This window comes from Pteropus alecto, unplaced genomic scaffold (assembly GCF_000325575.1).
Source record: "Pteropus alecto unplaced genomic scaffold, ASM32557v1 scaffold79, whole genome shotgun sequence".
Classification (NCBI taxonomy): Eukaryota; Metazoa; Chordata; class Mammalia; order Chiroptera; family Pteropodidae; genus Pteropus; species Pteropus alecto.
Genome location: NW_006494612.1, coordinates 18637804 through 18655683, shown reverse-complemented (window position 1 = coordinate 18655683; position 17880 = coordinate 18637804). Strand labels below are relative to the sequence as shown.

Below are 17880 nucleotides of genomic sequence, written 5' to 3'. Positions count from 1 at the left end.
TTTCAGACTGTATGTGTCTTTCCATCTGAAGTGAGTCTCCTAGAGAGCATATGCAGGAGTCTTATTTTCTTATCTATTCAGCCACTCTATCTGTTGATTCACGTACATAAGCCATTTACATTTAATGTAATTGTGTAATTATTGCCATTTTGTTATTCATTGTTTTATTTCTTTTTTTTTCTTCTCTGCCTCCTCATTTTTCCTCCTTCCTCCTTCTTCCTCTCCTTCCTCCAACATTTGTTATAATACTGTTTTGGTATTGATGAACTCCTTTAACTTTTTCTTGTATGAGAAGCTCTTTATCTGTCCTTTGATTCTAACTGATAGCCTTGCTAAGTAATCTTGGTTGTAGTTTCTTCCTTTTCATCTCTTTGGATATTTCATGTCAATCTTTTGGGTCCTGCAAAGTTTCTGTGTAGAAATCAGCTGCCAGATTTATGGGATAACTAACTTCCTTTCTCTTGCTGCTTTTAAGATTTATCTTTAACTTTTGGAATTTTAATGATGATGTATCTTTAGGTGGACCTGTTTGGGTTCATCTTGTTTGGGACTCTGCACTTCCTGGGCTTGTATGTCTATTTCCCTTGCCAGGTTAGGGAAGTTTTTCATCATTATTTTTTCAAATAGTTTTTCAATTCCTTGCTCTTTCACTTTTCTTTCTGGTACCCCTATGATGCGAATGTTAGTACGCATGATGTTGTCTCAGAGACCACTTAAATTATCCTCATTTATTTGGATTCTTTTTTTCTTGTTGCTGTTCAGATTGGGTGTTTTCTGCTACCTTATCTTCTAAATCACCAATTCATCCTCAGCTTCATGTAATCTACTGTCGAATCCTCTTAAAGTATTCTTCATTGCAGTTATTGTATTATTCATTTTTGACTGTTTTTTTGTGTGTGTTTTTTCTATCTTTCTTTTTTGTTTCCTTTTTGTTAAAGTTCTCAAATTCTCACTGAGTTCTTCTACTCTTCCCCTAATTCCCTGAGAATTTTGAACTCTGCATCTGGTAGATTGCTTGTCTCCATTTTATTTAGTTCTCTTTCTGGAGCTTTGTTCTGTTCTTTCATTTAGGACATGTTTCTTTGTCTCCTCATTTTGGCTGCCTCCACGTTTTTGTTTCTATGTATTAGGTAGAGCTGCTATGTCTCTGGTCTTAGTAGAGTGGCCTTATATAATAGGTGTCCTGTGGAGCTCAGTGACACTCTCCCTGGTCACCTTAGCCGGGTGTTCCAGGAGTGTCTTTTGTGTGGTTATGTGTGCCTTTCTAGTTGTAGTTGCACTTTGGTTGTTCTTTGTACATCAGTGGGAGAGATTGATCCTCCGGCTGATTTGTTGTGAGGACTGGCCATAATTACAGTGGCAGAGCTATTGTGCAGGGGTTGACCCTGTGGAGCAGGATTAGTTTTAGCAGCATTCTGGTGCCTGCCCAGTCCACCCTTTGGGTTTGTCTTTTGTAGAGGTGGTTGGGCAGTTCTCTTGTGTGGTCTGAAGCTGGCCACTGGGTGTGCCATCCCCCTTCTGAAAGTGGCTCTGTTGCAGGCCAAGGTCACCTACTGCCTGTGCCCTCTCTGGGGCTACTCAGTATGAGCTATAAAGTGATCTGCAGATGGTTTCCACTTGTGCTTGGCTTGAGGGTGGCTGGAAGAGTCTAAGCTGCAAACGAAGGCCAGCTGCTGCTAGTGCCAGGCTTGGAGTTGCTTAGCAAGAGGCATAGGGCACCCCAAGGCCAGATGCTGCTTGTTTGCATTTGTGAACCTTTCAGAGATGTTAGGAAAGTCCACAGCATGAACCAAGACAGGCAATTTGTATGAAAAAAACACTTGAATGGGCTTATTTGGGCCTATAAGCTGGGTGGGGCAGAGTCTCAGGGAATCACAAGGGTGGCATGTGGATTCACCAGGGTGGCATGAACGGTGTTAGCAAGGTTGATAGAGACTCAGATATAGCGCTCACCTGCGTCTACAGGTTGAGTGGTGGGAGGGCTCAACAAAGGAATATTTGCTTCTGCCAGCACTTCTATATGGAAGAAAGCTGCCCTCCAGCCTTCATTTGGAGTCTAGACAATTCAATTCCTCCCTGTATGTCCTTGGCACCTTTCAAGCTGCTGGAACTCAGAGCAAGTGAGTCCATCAGTGAGTATGTTTGTCTACAAGCCCTTTAAGTGGAATGCCTGGGACTCCCACAGCCCTCTGTCACACTCAGCCACAATCTCCGCTGGTTTACAGAGCCAGAAGTTATGAGAACTTATCTTCCTGGCTCTGGAGCCCTTGCCTGGAGAGTCAGTTTGTGGCTGTGACTCCTCGCTCTTTAAGGCAGACCTCTACAGCGGAGATATCCCTTCTGAGTTTTAACTCCCACACATGGGTGTAGGACCAGCCAATCTTGTGCCTCCACCTCTCCTACCAATCTCAACATGGCTTCTTATGTACATCTTTAGTTACAGGACTTTAGTTCAGCTAAACTTCAGGTGATTCTCAATGGTAATTGTCTGTAGTTTAGTTGTAATTTTGATGTGGTTGTGAGAGGAAGCAGCACAGCATATATCTACTTTGACATCTTGACTGGAACTTTCTCAGGTAAAATTTTTATGTCTCTTCTAGTTCTGATACCACTAAGAATAGGAGAAAATGTGGCCATATTCAATGAGCATTTATTTTACTTAATATTACAACTACCTTTAGTGTAAATAAGCTTATGCCTTTGAGTTTGGAGAGTTTCACATAGAATTTTTTCTCTATGACGTCCTTTTAAAAGGCTGAATGGATCTGATTTCTTTTTTCTCCACGTTGTGACCCATGAGACATCAGAATCCTAGTATCGTAGTTTCTGCTTCTTTTAGTGACCTATTAACTTTATTAGCAGTTGTTAATTTTGTAATTAGGGTTTTTAAAGGTCTATTAAATAGGACAGAAAAAAAAATTAAGAAGTAGACATCAATTTGAAAAGTCAACAGAAATCAAGCATTGTTTTGAAAAGTTGGCTCAATATAGGCAGGTAATCCTTGTATAGTGGTTATTGTAGGTAAGCTTCACATATATGCACTTGTAGACCTCCTATTTAACCACAGTCTAGGTTAACACAGAACGTCACCTGTGCTTAAATGTTCTTTAAAGTCCTTTCCAGTTCCGAAGTTTCGTGGTTATATTACACTCAATAGAGTGTAGTGTTTGAGAAGATCAAATTTCTCAAAAGTGTCATGTCATTCCATCTGAATTGTCACATGATTTCACAGCCATTATGGTGAAATACCATTAATATCACAGAGGTCCTTCCTTAAGATGAAGGGCATGAAAATATCCAAGCAGATGCAGAGAGGCCATCTGTCTTGAGACTCTAAGAGAAAATTCTTGTACTGGGTGGAGAAGGGCTTGGGGATCTTGTGCAACTCCTCACATTTTCAAATTCCTTGAATTTAAATAAATACAGGTTCAGAATAAGTGTAGCCCTGTATTTCCGCAGGAAACTAGGGTGAACGTCATTGAGGTAAGGGACTAATGTTCTTTCATACACTAGTCTGAGCAGCAAGCACTCTATGCAGATGGGCACTTGACCGATACTCTTGATACTCTCTCTCTCTCTCTCTCTCTCTGTCTCTCTTTCCCCCTCCCTCTCTCCCTCCCTCCCTCCCTCCCTCACTCTCTATGGGATTGCTTTGAACTCTGTCTATATTCCTGTTAGAATGTTACTGCCGTGTCCTTCTTTCATGATCTGTAGGCAGGTCTAAATACAGTCATCATACTCAAATAGCTGGTTCAAGTAAATTAAATGCATTCTACTACTGAAGAAATGTATGGGTTGTAGATACTGAAATAAACGGGGTTAAAAATATTTATTACATAAAAAGAGATGCTAACTGAAAGAGGAACATATCTTTGCTTTTCTAACAATTCCTTAACACGAGTCTGAGCAGCACACACTCTATGCAGATGGGCACTTGACCTATACTCTTGATACTCTCTCTCTCTCTCTCTCTCTCTGTCTCTCTTTCCCCCTCCCTCTCTCCCTCCCTCCCTCCCTCCCTCACTCTCTATGGGATTGCTTTGAACTCTGTCTATATTCCTGTTAGAATGTTACTGCCGTGTCCTTCTTTCATGATCTGTAGGCAGGTCTAAATACAGTCATCATACTCAAATAGCTGGTTCAAGTAAATTAAATGCATTCTACTACTGAAGAAATGTATGGGTTGTAGATACTGAAATAAACGGGGTTAAAAATATTTATTACATAAAAAGAGATGCTAACTGAAAGAGGAACATATCTTTGCTTTTCTAACAATTCCTTAATTGTAAATGGCATCTCTGAAGGGATGTCCAAATTCCTGGTATAGGCATGTAGACAGCTGAGTCACAGCTGCTAAAATGAGACTGTGATCCCTTCCCTCTCTCCAAGAGAAGAGGGAGAAAGAAGTGAAAAACTAGGGCCAATAACTTACTTAAAATTCTCTGACTTGAGAAGTGAATGACGTTCTTGAACTAAGAGGAAGCCATTGACTACATGACTACATGGGAGTGTTTGGAGCACAAAACCTGCTTTTCCTAAGGGAACTCTTGTAACTGACCATAGTTTGTGCAACAACATATCTTCTTTCTCTAGAGAGCTTTCCTACATAAAGCCTGTGGTATCTGGCCTACGCTTTGTGGCTTCTTGTTTAGACTGCATTTTTGACTTAATGATACCTAGCTTTCCTGTTGACTTTCTCAAGGCCGATGGTCTTCTTCCCTTCGAAGTGCTTATTTTCATCCATTTAAAGCAAGTTTAGAAATGCTGGCTTTGCTTGAATTAAGATCCTGATTTGGTGCCTTTACTAGCGATGTGACCTTAAACAAATTACTTAAGCTAAAATAAACGGCTTTAGTTTCTTCATCTATAAAGTGGACATAGTCCTAATACTCATCTGTTTAGGTATTGTGAAAATTAAATGAATTACTTCACATAAAGTACTTATAACAGTACCTGGTACATAGTAGACACTATCATTAGTAGCTGCTATTATTGCTGTTGCTGCTGTTCTTGCTGCTGCAGTTTTTGTTGCTATTATAGTGACATCTATTTCCGTTACTACTTCTGACACTATTATAATTTCTGTCATTATTACCTTGTGCCTAAAGAATATTCCTTTGTGAAGGTAGCATTGAAAATGAGTGGATAGTTATTGATCTACCAAAAATAAGTAACGGTCCAGCTAATAGGAAGAGCATTAATAAATTAACAGGTATTCAATATAATCATTATAACGTTTCAGAAATTCCTGTCGATTTAAACAATTATACATACACACAAAGGGGAACAAATGGCATTATTTAGATATTATGAATTTATACTTATAAGTTCCAGGAGCATGAACTGTAACAAACATTTTTAGATTTAGAGCACTAGCAAAATGGCTGGGTACTAAATTTTCAAAAAGTAGGTGTCTTTCCTAAACTTCAGCAATAAGCAGTAAGGAAATATGTTGGAAAGCCTACAAAAAGTACACAGCAAAATGTTAGCACTGATTATCTCTGTTTGTTGGGAATATATGTGATTTTTAATTTAAAAAAAAAAAACCCCTGATATCTATTTAGATATATACTATGTGTTATGAACTGTTTTAAATATTTTTTGTATGTTAAAATAACTTGGCTTTACATTTTGTTTGAATTCTGATCAAGTATTTTCATTAATCCCCTTTGAGATCCATAAAGCCTTTCTGAGTTTTGTTTGTGAATTCTAATGAATCTAAAGATTGTAATTGCATAACTGCATACCAGAGGCACATATTGTATTTTGCTGTAACATATATCTGCTTGAAGCTGCCAATATGTAGAGAGTAGATTTCATCATAGGATTGAAAATAAAACTGCTCTCAATTTAGGAGTAGAAACAAAAAATCTCCTCTTCCTTTCTCTGCATGAAAATACAAGTTTACATATGTTCTAGTATATCTTGTATACAGTACTGTTGACTGGTTTAGATGTGACTTTTCTCCATGTTAAACTGAGATTTGAAAAGAGTATTGTATGCCTGACATGCTGATCCTTGAGAAGATTTACTTTGTATCTTAAACATTTAAGAAGAGGAGAGTTCTTTTTTTTTTTGGTTTGGTTTTTTTTTTTTTTTGGTTTGTTTTTTGTTTTAATTGGTTTTTTTTTTTTTTTTTTCGTTTTTTTTTTTTTTTTTTGAGGCTTTGGTTGTTACTGTGATTATAAATTTAAGGCTTAGAAGAAAGTTTTACCACTGAAGACTCAGCCAAGTTAGTGTTGGCCAAGTTAACTCTCCTGCCTTGTTACTTATTCTCCAGTTTTCTTCCCCTGTGATTTCTAGACTAATGTTTTATAGTACTATAAAATTTTATTCTTTGACTCACAATTCTCACTTCACCTTTGGAGGTGTAATTAATGCCACTGAGCCAGTGGCCTTTCACTCGCCGAGCATTTGTGATCTTTAAAGAAATCATAGCTATCCCAGTTCAGGACTCCATCTTTTAGATTGCTGCAGCCTGGTGCAAAGGCCACATGACCAGTCACTAACTTTTAGTGACTTTTAATGTTTAGGTAGAAATAATTTTTCCTGAAAACAACCATGTTATTGGCAATATTTCCACAGCAAAAGTAAGACTTTTTGTATTCAAGATGCTTGAATACATGAAAAACAGATCTTTATATGAAACATAGCCTTTCAGGAATTACTAATTGGAGGGTTGGGGGAAGACTGCAGAATCACGTAAGTGGATGATTCTCATCTTGTGGCAATTCGTCTGTAGACTTGATTGCAGTGGGGGGGATAAAGTTCCTAACCTCACACATCTCCTTTTAGATTTGGAGTTTAAAACCTGTTGAACAGGAATCAAGGTGCCTCTTACTTTTCTAAAAGCCTTCTGTGCAAGTACAGGCAGTTCTTAAAGAGATACAACTTTATACAATTCATAGTATCATAGTGGTTTGCCAATTATATCTGAATTATGGTTTTGCCACTTAGATTGAGTAGGTCACAAACTCCACAGTCTCGTCCATCTAGTTCTCAGCTCAGTGGTGTCTGCCCCCCACCTTCCACCCTCTTGGACCCTTAAAGCTCTTAGTCTTGATCTTAGCACGGCTCCCTCTCCACCCTCCCCAAGTCTCTTCTGTTCCTTCCTCAGGGAGGCTTTCATTTCTCTGGGTCCCTATTGCCTATTTTCTCTAACCCAATGGCCTTCCTTCCTGTTACCATCTCACTGTATTTTCTGAAAGAATCTTAGTCAATATAACTACTTGGAATATCAGCTAAGTGCTTGCTCTGTCCCCTGATTTTCATGTCTTAGTTCCTCCAGCTTTATTTTCTCTACCCAACATCTCAGTCTAAGTAAACTCTGTTAACATCCAAACTGCAAACTAAAGTTAAATACAAAATTGAGAGACAAGAGAAAGAGCTAGGGACTTGAGTTGGGAGATGTTTTCCTTTTTTCCCTAATAAGTTTAACATGTGATTTCACTGGTTGATTAAGTTGTATTCCACTAATTGAAAATGCTATTTCTAAGAATAGATTTTATTTTACTAATATTGTATAATTAGAAAAATGTTGCGTTAAATAATGTTTCGAGTAGTAGCTGCATAGTCACAATCATGGTCCAAGCATTTCATATGAAATGTGTATATTTATACATACTCCGACACAGTTATAAACCCATACTTTGCAGATGAAGTACCCTCAGAAATGCTTTAGATGTTTTAGCTCTCTATTATGTCTCAATCTATTTTGCATTCTGGTTGTACCTTCAGATAAGGCCTGACGTTACTGAAGTGATAAGTGAAAAGGAGCTAAGCTACGTTGTTAGATGGTAGGAGAATACTAGGAAGTTATACTTAGTCATTCTTTTAGATAATTTTATTTTTGGCTGACTTACAATGTTATTGGTATAATTAATCTTATCTTGAATGGTTTATTATAAAATGTTACTTCTCATTATTAGTTTCCCTTTGTTTTCTCAATCTACTGAAATAGACAGTTGAAAGAATTGGTGGCTAGGGAGGGATACTTTGATGTCATTGATCTCCTATGACATTTCCCTCTTTCCATTTGTGCATTTGGTTCAATATTGCTTCACCTCTATAATACCTTTGGATTTTTCGTTGTTTCAGTTTTTGACAAAAAAATTGCTAGATTCTATATTGCTTCTTAAAATGTGCTTTGTCTTCATCTTCACCAGTTGATAATGTTGAACATTTAGGTTCCCCATGTGAATTAACTATTATAATGCCTCACCAATGTTCATTAGTGTAAAATTTGTGATTATATCTGTAAGCAGTTTTGCTGTAATTGCCCTCCTATTTTACCCCATTTACTGTCAACACTAGATATAATTCTATGAAGTTTTGCAAATGATAGAGACAAAACTCCTTACTTTTGTTGCAATTTTCCTTTATTTGAATAGTGAGGATGATACACTTTTCTTAAGTTTATTGGTACTTTAATTAGGTACAATTTGATTTTACTAATTATATGCTAGGATGGCCTTGTCAGGTCAACGTTGTAATAATGTCTTTTATTTTGTCTATTTTTAGAGATTTGAAAATTCCAAAATATAAGCTATGACTTGAGGTGAGCAGTAAGGGAGGAAAACTGCACTGCTGCACAGCAGATACCAGACTTCAAATGCTATCTTCATGCTGCTACTGTTTTTAATCTATTATTCAAATCTTATTTGCCAGCTTCTTGCCCCCTCATATTTGAAATTAAAAATTCCCAGGTTTTTATGTTTTGTTTTGAAGAAATGTGTTTGCCTTTTATCAGTAAACTATACAGTTGGATAGATTTAAAGTTGGTTAGTATGTTTTAGAGTAAGAACTGACAAAAATATTAAAGTAAAAATGTTAAATAAATGGGATATAATGCTTCAACAATCATCTAAATTTGATGAGATGAGGGTATTTCAAATCTTTAGATATTTTTATACCTACTATTCTTAGGAAATATGAGCCCTTGATCTCGATGGAGTTGGCAGCAAAATAAAATTAACTTCTTACCTCTATTAAATTATTTTTCCAAATCCAGACCTCTTTATTGCCCTGAAACATTTTTCATATTTTTGAATTTCCTAAGAAATTCTAATAAAGGCAGAGTCAGCATGTTTTAAATATTTTTATCATGTAGGAATAGTTGAATTGTGGTAGTTTACACTTAGGAGTTCTACTAAGGAGTAGAGCCAGTGGTAGCATGAATTTCTAATGTCACTGAATTTATTATCATATAGCTTTTTCTTTGTACAAAGGCCTAGGAATGATGAGATATTATTGAAAGCTCATTTTTTCTAATCCTCCAAATTATTGATCGTATTACTTTAAAAATTAATGTAGAACAATATTAAACATCTCACTTAAATGTTTTCCTAACTAAAATCTTAACTTAATGTGATTTAAATATGCATAGCACTTAGCTTCAGTGTCATAGGATATGGTGGAGAGATTTTTCAAACTAATTGGCGTAGCATTCTCATGTGGTAGATAGAAGTATAGATGGGAAAGTGAAGCCAAATTGTTTTTTTTTATTGGTACAAAAATGACAAAATGAAGATATAGGCAGACCTGAATCTTGGTGAGGCCCTGTGGGAAACCTTATTCACCAGTTCTCGCAATTGAAACTCTCTCCATTACATTTAGAATGGCCACTGACATATATGTCACTTAAATGTCAGTGTATAGCATTGTATTTTGCTGCTTGAGACATATTTGTTTTATGTGGTGATTCTACTAAATGGTAACCATATGCACTCTTTTGAGAAAGAAATTTTGAGAGGAGAATGTTATCCTGAGTATGGCTTTACCACTGACTTCATTAGAAGTTGACACTAGTAAAAGTTTCACTAAAACTCTGGTTAAAGCCCAGAATGGTTCCTTTATGAGAAAAAGGTCAAAGATCTTTGGTAACGAGGTTTCTGACATCACTCAATATCAACATTAACGATTTTCTTGTGTTTGTGTGAGTGGCTTGTTTGCTGTGGACCTGGTAGAAGGCCAAACTGACTGTTTAAATGAGAACTGGTTAATATGTCTAATACCAGTAGTTATACACTAACTGAAATTGTGATATCTTTTTCTAAATAAAAAATGACAGAATAATGATTTTTTACTCTTAGGAATATGTTTTAAGAACCATGAAAAACCCATACATTGGTGTGTATACCTTCTACATTACACCAAGTCCAGCATTTAGGTACAAAAGGGACTTCATGTTATTGAAAAAGATAGAAGGTTACTTTTTTTTTTTTACTGTTGAGATGCATTTTATCTACTTAAATTGGTTGATTATCATTTCCTTGAAGTGCATTTTAAAGTTTTACAAAAAATTATTGCAGTGTTGACCTAAAATGTAGCCAAGTATATTTAAGATTCCTTTGCCAATCTGCTATAAAATTTTAAATTCAAAGCCTGAAAGCCCATCTTTGCCCTTCCTCTAGGAGGCTGGATTATGGAATTCCATTTTACATGGCTTCAGCATTTTACAGACTTCCTTCATAAATGAAAAACGATCTATCACCCATCATGCTTGAGTTGAGTTAGGAACAACTGCTAAAATAAGCCGAAATGTGTCTGATATGGGTGAAGCAGAGCCCACTAAGAATCCCTCCATGAGAAACAAAACAAAACAAAGAAATGTTTAAATGTGAGCTTGGATAGTTTCCGATTTTACCAAAATGTAAATATGGCTTCAGTTGAGAATTTATTTTTCAGTACATTTACTTTCTATTACTTTGTTCAGTGGCTTTCTCTAGATTGTATAGCTAATGCTAAGCAGAAAAGATTTTACTGGAATAAATAAAAGGATAAAATATAGGAAAAGAAACGGGTAAATACATTAATGATCTTTGGAGAAACATCTGGTTTCTTACCCTAGGATTAATGTGAGTGCTATGCAAAAATTGCTGGAACAAAATAGCTCTTAATTTATGGTAATGTTTTTAAAGATAGAAAAGCCACGTGTTTATACATGTTCTGTGGGAGGAGAGGTGAAAAGTGAAGGTAGTCAAGCAAGAGTGATAGGACAGTGTTAAGATCATATAAATTCTCAGCCTTAAGTCACTCTATTTTAATAAAATTCCTTGCTGAAGTTACTAGTTCATCAGCTAGGCTTTTTATAGCTGTTTGTTAAAGACCCTCTTCTATCTGTGGCATCAAGCCTGAGAGACTTTGCCATGTGATGTGGTTCAAAATTTACTACATTTTATCCTCAAGGGATGCAGCACCACCACACCATTACATGGATAGGATGAGTAATGCTCTCTGAATTCAGTAATAGCTTGAGGTAATGCCCATTGGAGGGAGCCGTACTGGATGATTCTGAAAATGTCTAATCCCACTTGATTTTGAGGAGCCATTTAGTGTAGTGGTTAACAGTAAAGAATGCATTGTGCCTGGATTCAGATCCTGGACTCTGATATTTTCTTGCTCTGTGACCCTGGGCAATTTTTACTCTTTCTACTCTGTGGTACTTTTCATACTTCCTTTTATATTTTAATAAACTTTTTAATTTGTAAAATCATTTCTATGGCTTTATGGCATGTAATCATTTATTAGCTCCATAATGAGGATGAATGAAGTCACATGCATATTGTCAGGGATGACCAGGTCTCACAGCCTTATTTTTGAATTTCAACTTGTTCCCAAGGCCTGAAAATTAGGTCCAGAGACTTGGATTGCTCACATCTGTCTTCTGGGTTCCCTCCCACGATGGACATATACTTATATGTATTTGAGACAGAGGATTGTGGGACTTTTTTTAAAAAATATCTATTTCCCTTATTCATATAACTACTCTTCATTTTATTTCAGTTATAGAAAGAGCACTGTCTTAATGACCTATAGTAGAAGATAATAGATGATTGAGTTGTTGGTTCACAGTTTTGAGAGTTCCCTGGGTGAAATTCGAAACTGGCCTCTATACTTGGAGGACAAGGAGAGGCCTAAGAAAGAGGCAGACTGCTCCAGATTGGTAGGTGTCAGGCTTAATAAGCAAGGGAACTTATTTTCAGGCTTTTCAGGGGTGGCCACAAGACAAGTAGATCTCTGCACCCACCTGACGGAATCTTAAAAGTTTACATAGAGGCTTTAAAGGGTTCAGTCACAGATACCATCCAGATGGTCTCATCAACACATTTCTCTTTCAAGGCTGTGTCAGTGGGTGGAACGTACATTCCAAGGACATGGGAGGGGGTCTGATCACCTGGGTCCAGGTCATGGGTTAACCAGTGGTCACGTACCCTAGATGACCTCCTCTAACACAAGTGAATAAATGTATTTGTGTGTTCACACACACTGTGTATATAAATATTTGCATGCTGGGTCACAATGCTAATTATATTACCCTTTGTGGTCTTAAAAGTTTGAAGCCTAGACTAGAAGACCTTAAAAGTGTCTTTAGCTCTTTCCTAGTCTCACTTCCTGACTTTTATCTCTTCCTAGCCCAACAATCTGATTTGGTTTCTGATGTGGTACTGTCAGTCAGAGTCCATTTCTATTCAATTTCTTTTCTGTGGCCTATTGCTACTCATGTTGATATCTAGGAAAGAAAACAGAGTAATATGGAGGTGATGCAGAAATCAAAGGCCTTTATTTGTAAGGTTTTTACTAGATTTTGTATTCCTATAATTTTTAGAATAGTTAAGATCAGAGTGATCTAAGTCAGGGGTTGGTGATATATGGCCAACTGGCCCAAACCAGCCTGCCACCTGTTTTTGTAAATAAAAGTTTTATTAAATACAGCCATACCCATTTGTTAGGTATTCTCTGTGGCTGCTTTCTTGCTACAATGACACAGTTATGTAGTTGCAACAGAAATGGTATAGCCTACAAAACCTAAAATATTTATTATTAACTGGATTTCTGCACATAAAGTTTGCTGACTTCTGATCTAAAGGAAAGTGTTTCCTAACTGAAAGCATATCTGATGAGTATTCAGGAAAAACTGGTTATAGTAATTTGGTAATAATACCTTTATGGAAATACTATTCAATCTTTCTGGTAAATTTTACAGAAACCATGTTTCTTTCTTATTTAGGCTTTTTAGCTGTTAAATATGTGCTTAGGATGCCTCTGTATAGCCTATATACAGAATAAACTATAAAAAATGGAATGTGAAAAAAAATGAGTGGTTTAAAAACAAACTTATTGAGTGTTAGGGGCTTTACAAGTATTATCACTAATCCTTATACCACTGCACTATAGCTAATATTATCTTGATTTTACTGAGGAGGAAAGTGAATCTCAAAGCAGTGAAACAGCAAAGCTATGTATCAACTGTGCCATTACTCCATGATATGTCTAGAAACAGTCTCTCTTCCACCATCTAACTGGTGGTGTGTGCCAGTTACTTAAAATTCCTTAAGTCATATTAATTGAAGTTTCGGAGATTTAATTTTGCTTATCTGCAAAGATGGAGAAGACTGAAATTGGCTTTATTCCATTCTGGTTAATTCAGTCTTATTAAAGGAAGAATATTCAGTCATTTAGAGTATAGTATTTACTCTGAATCATAGACAATTTCCATAGAAACTTTACAAGCTAAATAGTCTTGGATTATATGTATTAAACATATATACTTAGCTGGAAATGAAACTCTAGGGATGAACAGTTAGATAATTTATGGGTGTGTTTGAAAGGAGTTCTTCGCTCATCATTAAGAGTCATTTATGTCTATCAATAAATGATAGGATCAGATTTTCACAAATGTGTTTGAAATTTCTTTCACTTATGAAGTAACTAGGCTCAAATAATGTTTTCACATACTAATTAACTACAATCAGGACAAGGGATTTTAACTGGATCTGAAAGGATTATCTTTTAAGGAACTCTTATCATACATTTTATTTTCCTTCCGTAGGTCCTCTTTGATATTGAACCACAGTGATGTATTATGACCAGAGACTCATACTTATGCCCTCAAAAGCAATATGTTAATTCTTATTTTGTACCTCCAATATTTCAAGAAGTATAGAATTAAAAGGAAAAACAAGTGTGTGTGTGTGTGTGTGTGTGTGTGTGTGTGTGTGTGTGTGTGTGTGTCTTAGGATATTTTGGTAGATTTCAGACAATATAAACTTTATTTAAAAGCATCAATTTTTATACTTTTTCTAAAAGACTGTTTTTCTGGGAATAAACTTTATTAATTTAGATTATATATTGAATTACATTTAAGGTATTCAGTAATAAGTTCCTTTTTTGTTCTTTTGAACAGAAATAAGTTCTTTTGAATTTTTTTGTTAAATGTATTGGCTTCTTTGTAATGAATTTTGAGGATTAAACTAGTAAATTTATATTATGGTTTCTGATTAGCAAAGATAAAGATGACCCATTCAAAGTTAATTTCAGTATTTCATGTGTTCTCATGTGACATGTATCAACTTTTCTTTGTATCCTTAATGTAAGGAAGATCACTCCAAAGTTGATGATCACTTACATGAACAAATTTGTATATCACAGCATAATTCACAGTTGGAAAAGATTAATTTGTCCATTTTTGAGAGTCATAAAACAACTGTGCTAAGGATATTGTATTTGCCAACATATTTTGTCCAGGACTTTGTTCTTACTTTTTAAAATTCTTCATATTTCAAACAATTTAAAAAAATAAAAAGAAAAATTGTATCTTTAGCTAAATGAAATTTGCTCTTTACAAACAGTAAAGAGTCATGAAAGATAACTCTGTATGTTTCTTGCTATTATACTCAGTCAGAAAATTAAGATAGCATAGGAGTCCAGGAGTGCAAGGTCCTTGTGTAATATCTGTTAGAAAAATGTCCTTCACAGAATGTTCAGAGCTGCATGGAGCTCTCCTGACTTTATTTTTCTCCAGTTCAACTTGGTCCTAAATCAACTCAACCCTGCATTTTTTTGAAAAGTTTGCCTTCGAAAAGGATTTGAGTTTAGTATTCATTCCTTCCTAATTCCACAGAAAGGGTCTCTATTTTTCATACTCCCTCATATTGCTACTACCATCTGTTTAAATAAGCACCCAAGAATCTCTCTAATTGCTAGATGTTTAAGTAACATAGTTTTGGCGTTAGGGATACTGTTTTTTTTTTAGGGTACCTAATATTTCTTAATATCAATTCTTTCAGTGAGCAGCTTAGGAATAGAAGGAAATTCTGGCAAGTCCATATTAGCTTCAGTTTTATTTTCAGGTAAACAACTTGCAAAGCATCCCTAGTGGAAGCAGACTATCGCAGTAATAGATCTGTCTCTCAGCTGATTGGTTGGCATAGAGGAGTTAGCAATCTGTGGAATGGTTCTTCAGAAGTAATTTTTCTCTAAGAGTCCAGGAACTTGTTGTCACCATTTTTCTGACATGATTTGCAGCTACTCGCTATAGTCTTATCACCACTGTCAAGTACAACAACTGAAAATGGAGGATGGTTTCCTTGCTCATTTTTCATCCTTTCTCCCTGACTAAATTTCTTGAACATCATTTCAGTATTGTCTCCTTTTGTTTTGCCATCTAACTTAGCGAAACTTTAAATTCGTGAGTTATGTTTTTTGTTTATAAATTAGAATGTTGCTGAGATATTTCTCTTTTAAATCGATTATAATATTACATATAAAGATTTTTTGATCTCAGAAACATTTGTATAGAATATTATGTATTATAGAAGACTCTGTATGTAAGGCTTTCGAGTAAGCCATAAATAGTGAATGGGGATTGTATATATGGAATTAGCTCAAGATACATTATGTGCTATATGATGTAAGGTTGAAACAAATTATCTACTTCCATTTCCCCCCAATTCCTCTTTAAACTCTATGTGGCTACTAGAATTATTATTATTACTGTTCTTAATTTTAAATATGGCTTGAATTTTATCATACTCTTGATGAAATCCTTTAATGGCTACAACTGTAGAATAAAATTTAAACATTTTATGTCTAAAATCTTTCGTTTAGTTTTGTTTTTGCCTTGTTGCCAATGTACTTTTCATGCCCATATTACAGAAGTTTTGAGAATATTTGAGTTTCCCCAACATATAATGTCTTTAAACTTCTATGCCTTTGCTCTTGTTTTTTCTCTAATTTCAGTTTTTTTTCCTTCTGTCCTTACTCATCTTTATAGACCCAACTCCATGAAGCCTTCCCTAACCATCCTGGGTATGTGTAGCCAATTCATTTGTCATTTGTGTTCTTCGTGACTTTGGTCACACTGTTATTATTCCTTGTAACACACTGTAATTAATGTGAATATGTATGCATATATATACATATACGTATACACACATTTATCTCTCCCATATTTGTCTATGACATTAGGACAGGAACAGTACTTTTTGTTTGTTTGTTTCCTGTCATCTAGTTCAGTATACTGTTTAAGTCTTTAACCTTGAAATACAAAATATTTTACAAAATGATTTAAAAAAATCTTTACTAAAGTTTATTGCTATTCTCTATCTGTAGTAAATAGATATATAGTATCTCTCAGATTAGAACTTATTTTAAACCGTAAAATTTAATATTTTTTGAAAATATTTTTAACATTCAAGTCAAATGGACCAGGAACTATTTCCAAGACTCTTGACTGATATGGTTGCAATGAGCAACAAATAGTAGGGGTTGACCCACTTATTTTGTAGACTACTACAGTTGTTATTGCTAATCAGAATCCTGGAATCTAAAATTAACAGTGGCTATGAAGGATAGCAATTAAAGCCATTTGTCTTCCAAATGAGCTACTGTAGGTTCCACAGTTTAAATAGGGCACTCACCTTATTATAAAGGGCAATGGGGGCCCTGAAGGCATGTGTTGCAAAGCAATACGTTATTTTAGGGTTGATAGGAAATTATATTTTGAGGAAAACTTTCCTAGGAAACTCTTTTCATTGATTAATTTTAAATGAAAAATGCATCTTTTTTTTTTTTAATGAGAGCATTTATAGAAAGGCTATTTTAAGCCTATTTAAAGGAGGGTATTAAGCTTTAAACTGCCGAAGTTTGATTATTTTAAAGAATTCTTGTAGTCATATGAGTAAATCAAGGATACCCTCATACATCGTCCATTTTTGACTAAAAAGATCCTTTAGGACTATCATGTCATCTGGACATCTCTGATCTTTTGTTTTTGGCCTCTGATGCTAGTTTGTTTCTGTCATTAGTGAGGAATATAACTTTTATTCATATTCAAATTGACAATCTGTGGGTGAAGAAAGTGATTTCCTTGTTTACAGAGAAGAATTTATATGACTGAAGTTTACCACCCCATCACCTGCTGTTTGGTCACAGAATTCACTGAGTTTCTTCACAAAGATTCCCCATGAAAACTAAACAAATAAGAAGACTGGGTATTGGTTTTTCTCATTAATCCCACTGCTGGATTGTCATTAGTTCTAATCCATTTTCTTTCAAGATTAGACATATAGTTCTTATTTTAATGATTTGAATAAACTAAAATATGTTGAGTTGTGTGTGCCAGTATATATGTAGGCTGAGAAGAAAAAGTAATTATTCTACCTCTGCCATAAAATTTCTTCTGAAAATAAAGTCAGAAAAAAATGACTGATGTAAAAGGGAAAGGCTAACTCCATTTTTATAAAAAAGAGGTTCTTAAATAAAGTGGAAGTGGTTAGCATGATTATAGGCTTATCTGATCGGTTTTATGCTTCAGTTTTCCCCCTCCTATTAAGTTATAATTGTGTATGAAAGTAATCTAAATAAAGCGTTGAAGAGTATATCACTGACCTCAAACACGTTAGACCCCATAAAGCTTTATTTCTTTCATTTGCTGTGAGAAGTATATTTCAAAGTGTTCTTTTAAATCAAGGGATTTGATGAGACTTAAGTACTAACTTCACCTTTTGAACTTGCGTTATGGGGAGTGACCGTTTTCATTCTTTTCCTTCCTCTCGTTAGCTCCACTAAGCTGTTCAAAACCATTTAGATTCTGTGTGG

General features: G+C 35.3%; 1 protein-coding gene across 9 annotated transcripts in view; it reads left to right on the top strand.

Annotated features, from left to right (window-relative positions):
- The window catches only part of PTPRK (protein tyrosine phosphatase, receptor type K), a 483452-nt gene that overhangs the window by 106023 nt on the left and 359549 nt on the right, over nucleotides 1-17880 (top strand). Inside the window, exon 1 of one of the 9 annotated variants that reach the window (XM_025042410.1) lies at nucleotides 16050-16089. The exons of the other annotated variants lie outside the window; for them this stretch is intronic. Coding sequence (XP_024898178.1) covers nucleotides 16065-16089 — 25 coding nt within the window. The 5' untranslated portion in view covers nucleotides 16050-16064. Of the gene's footprint in view, nucleotides 1-16049; nucleotides 16090-17880 lie in introns of those variants that run through there. 9 annotated transcript variants of the gene reach the window in all.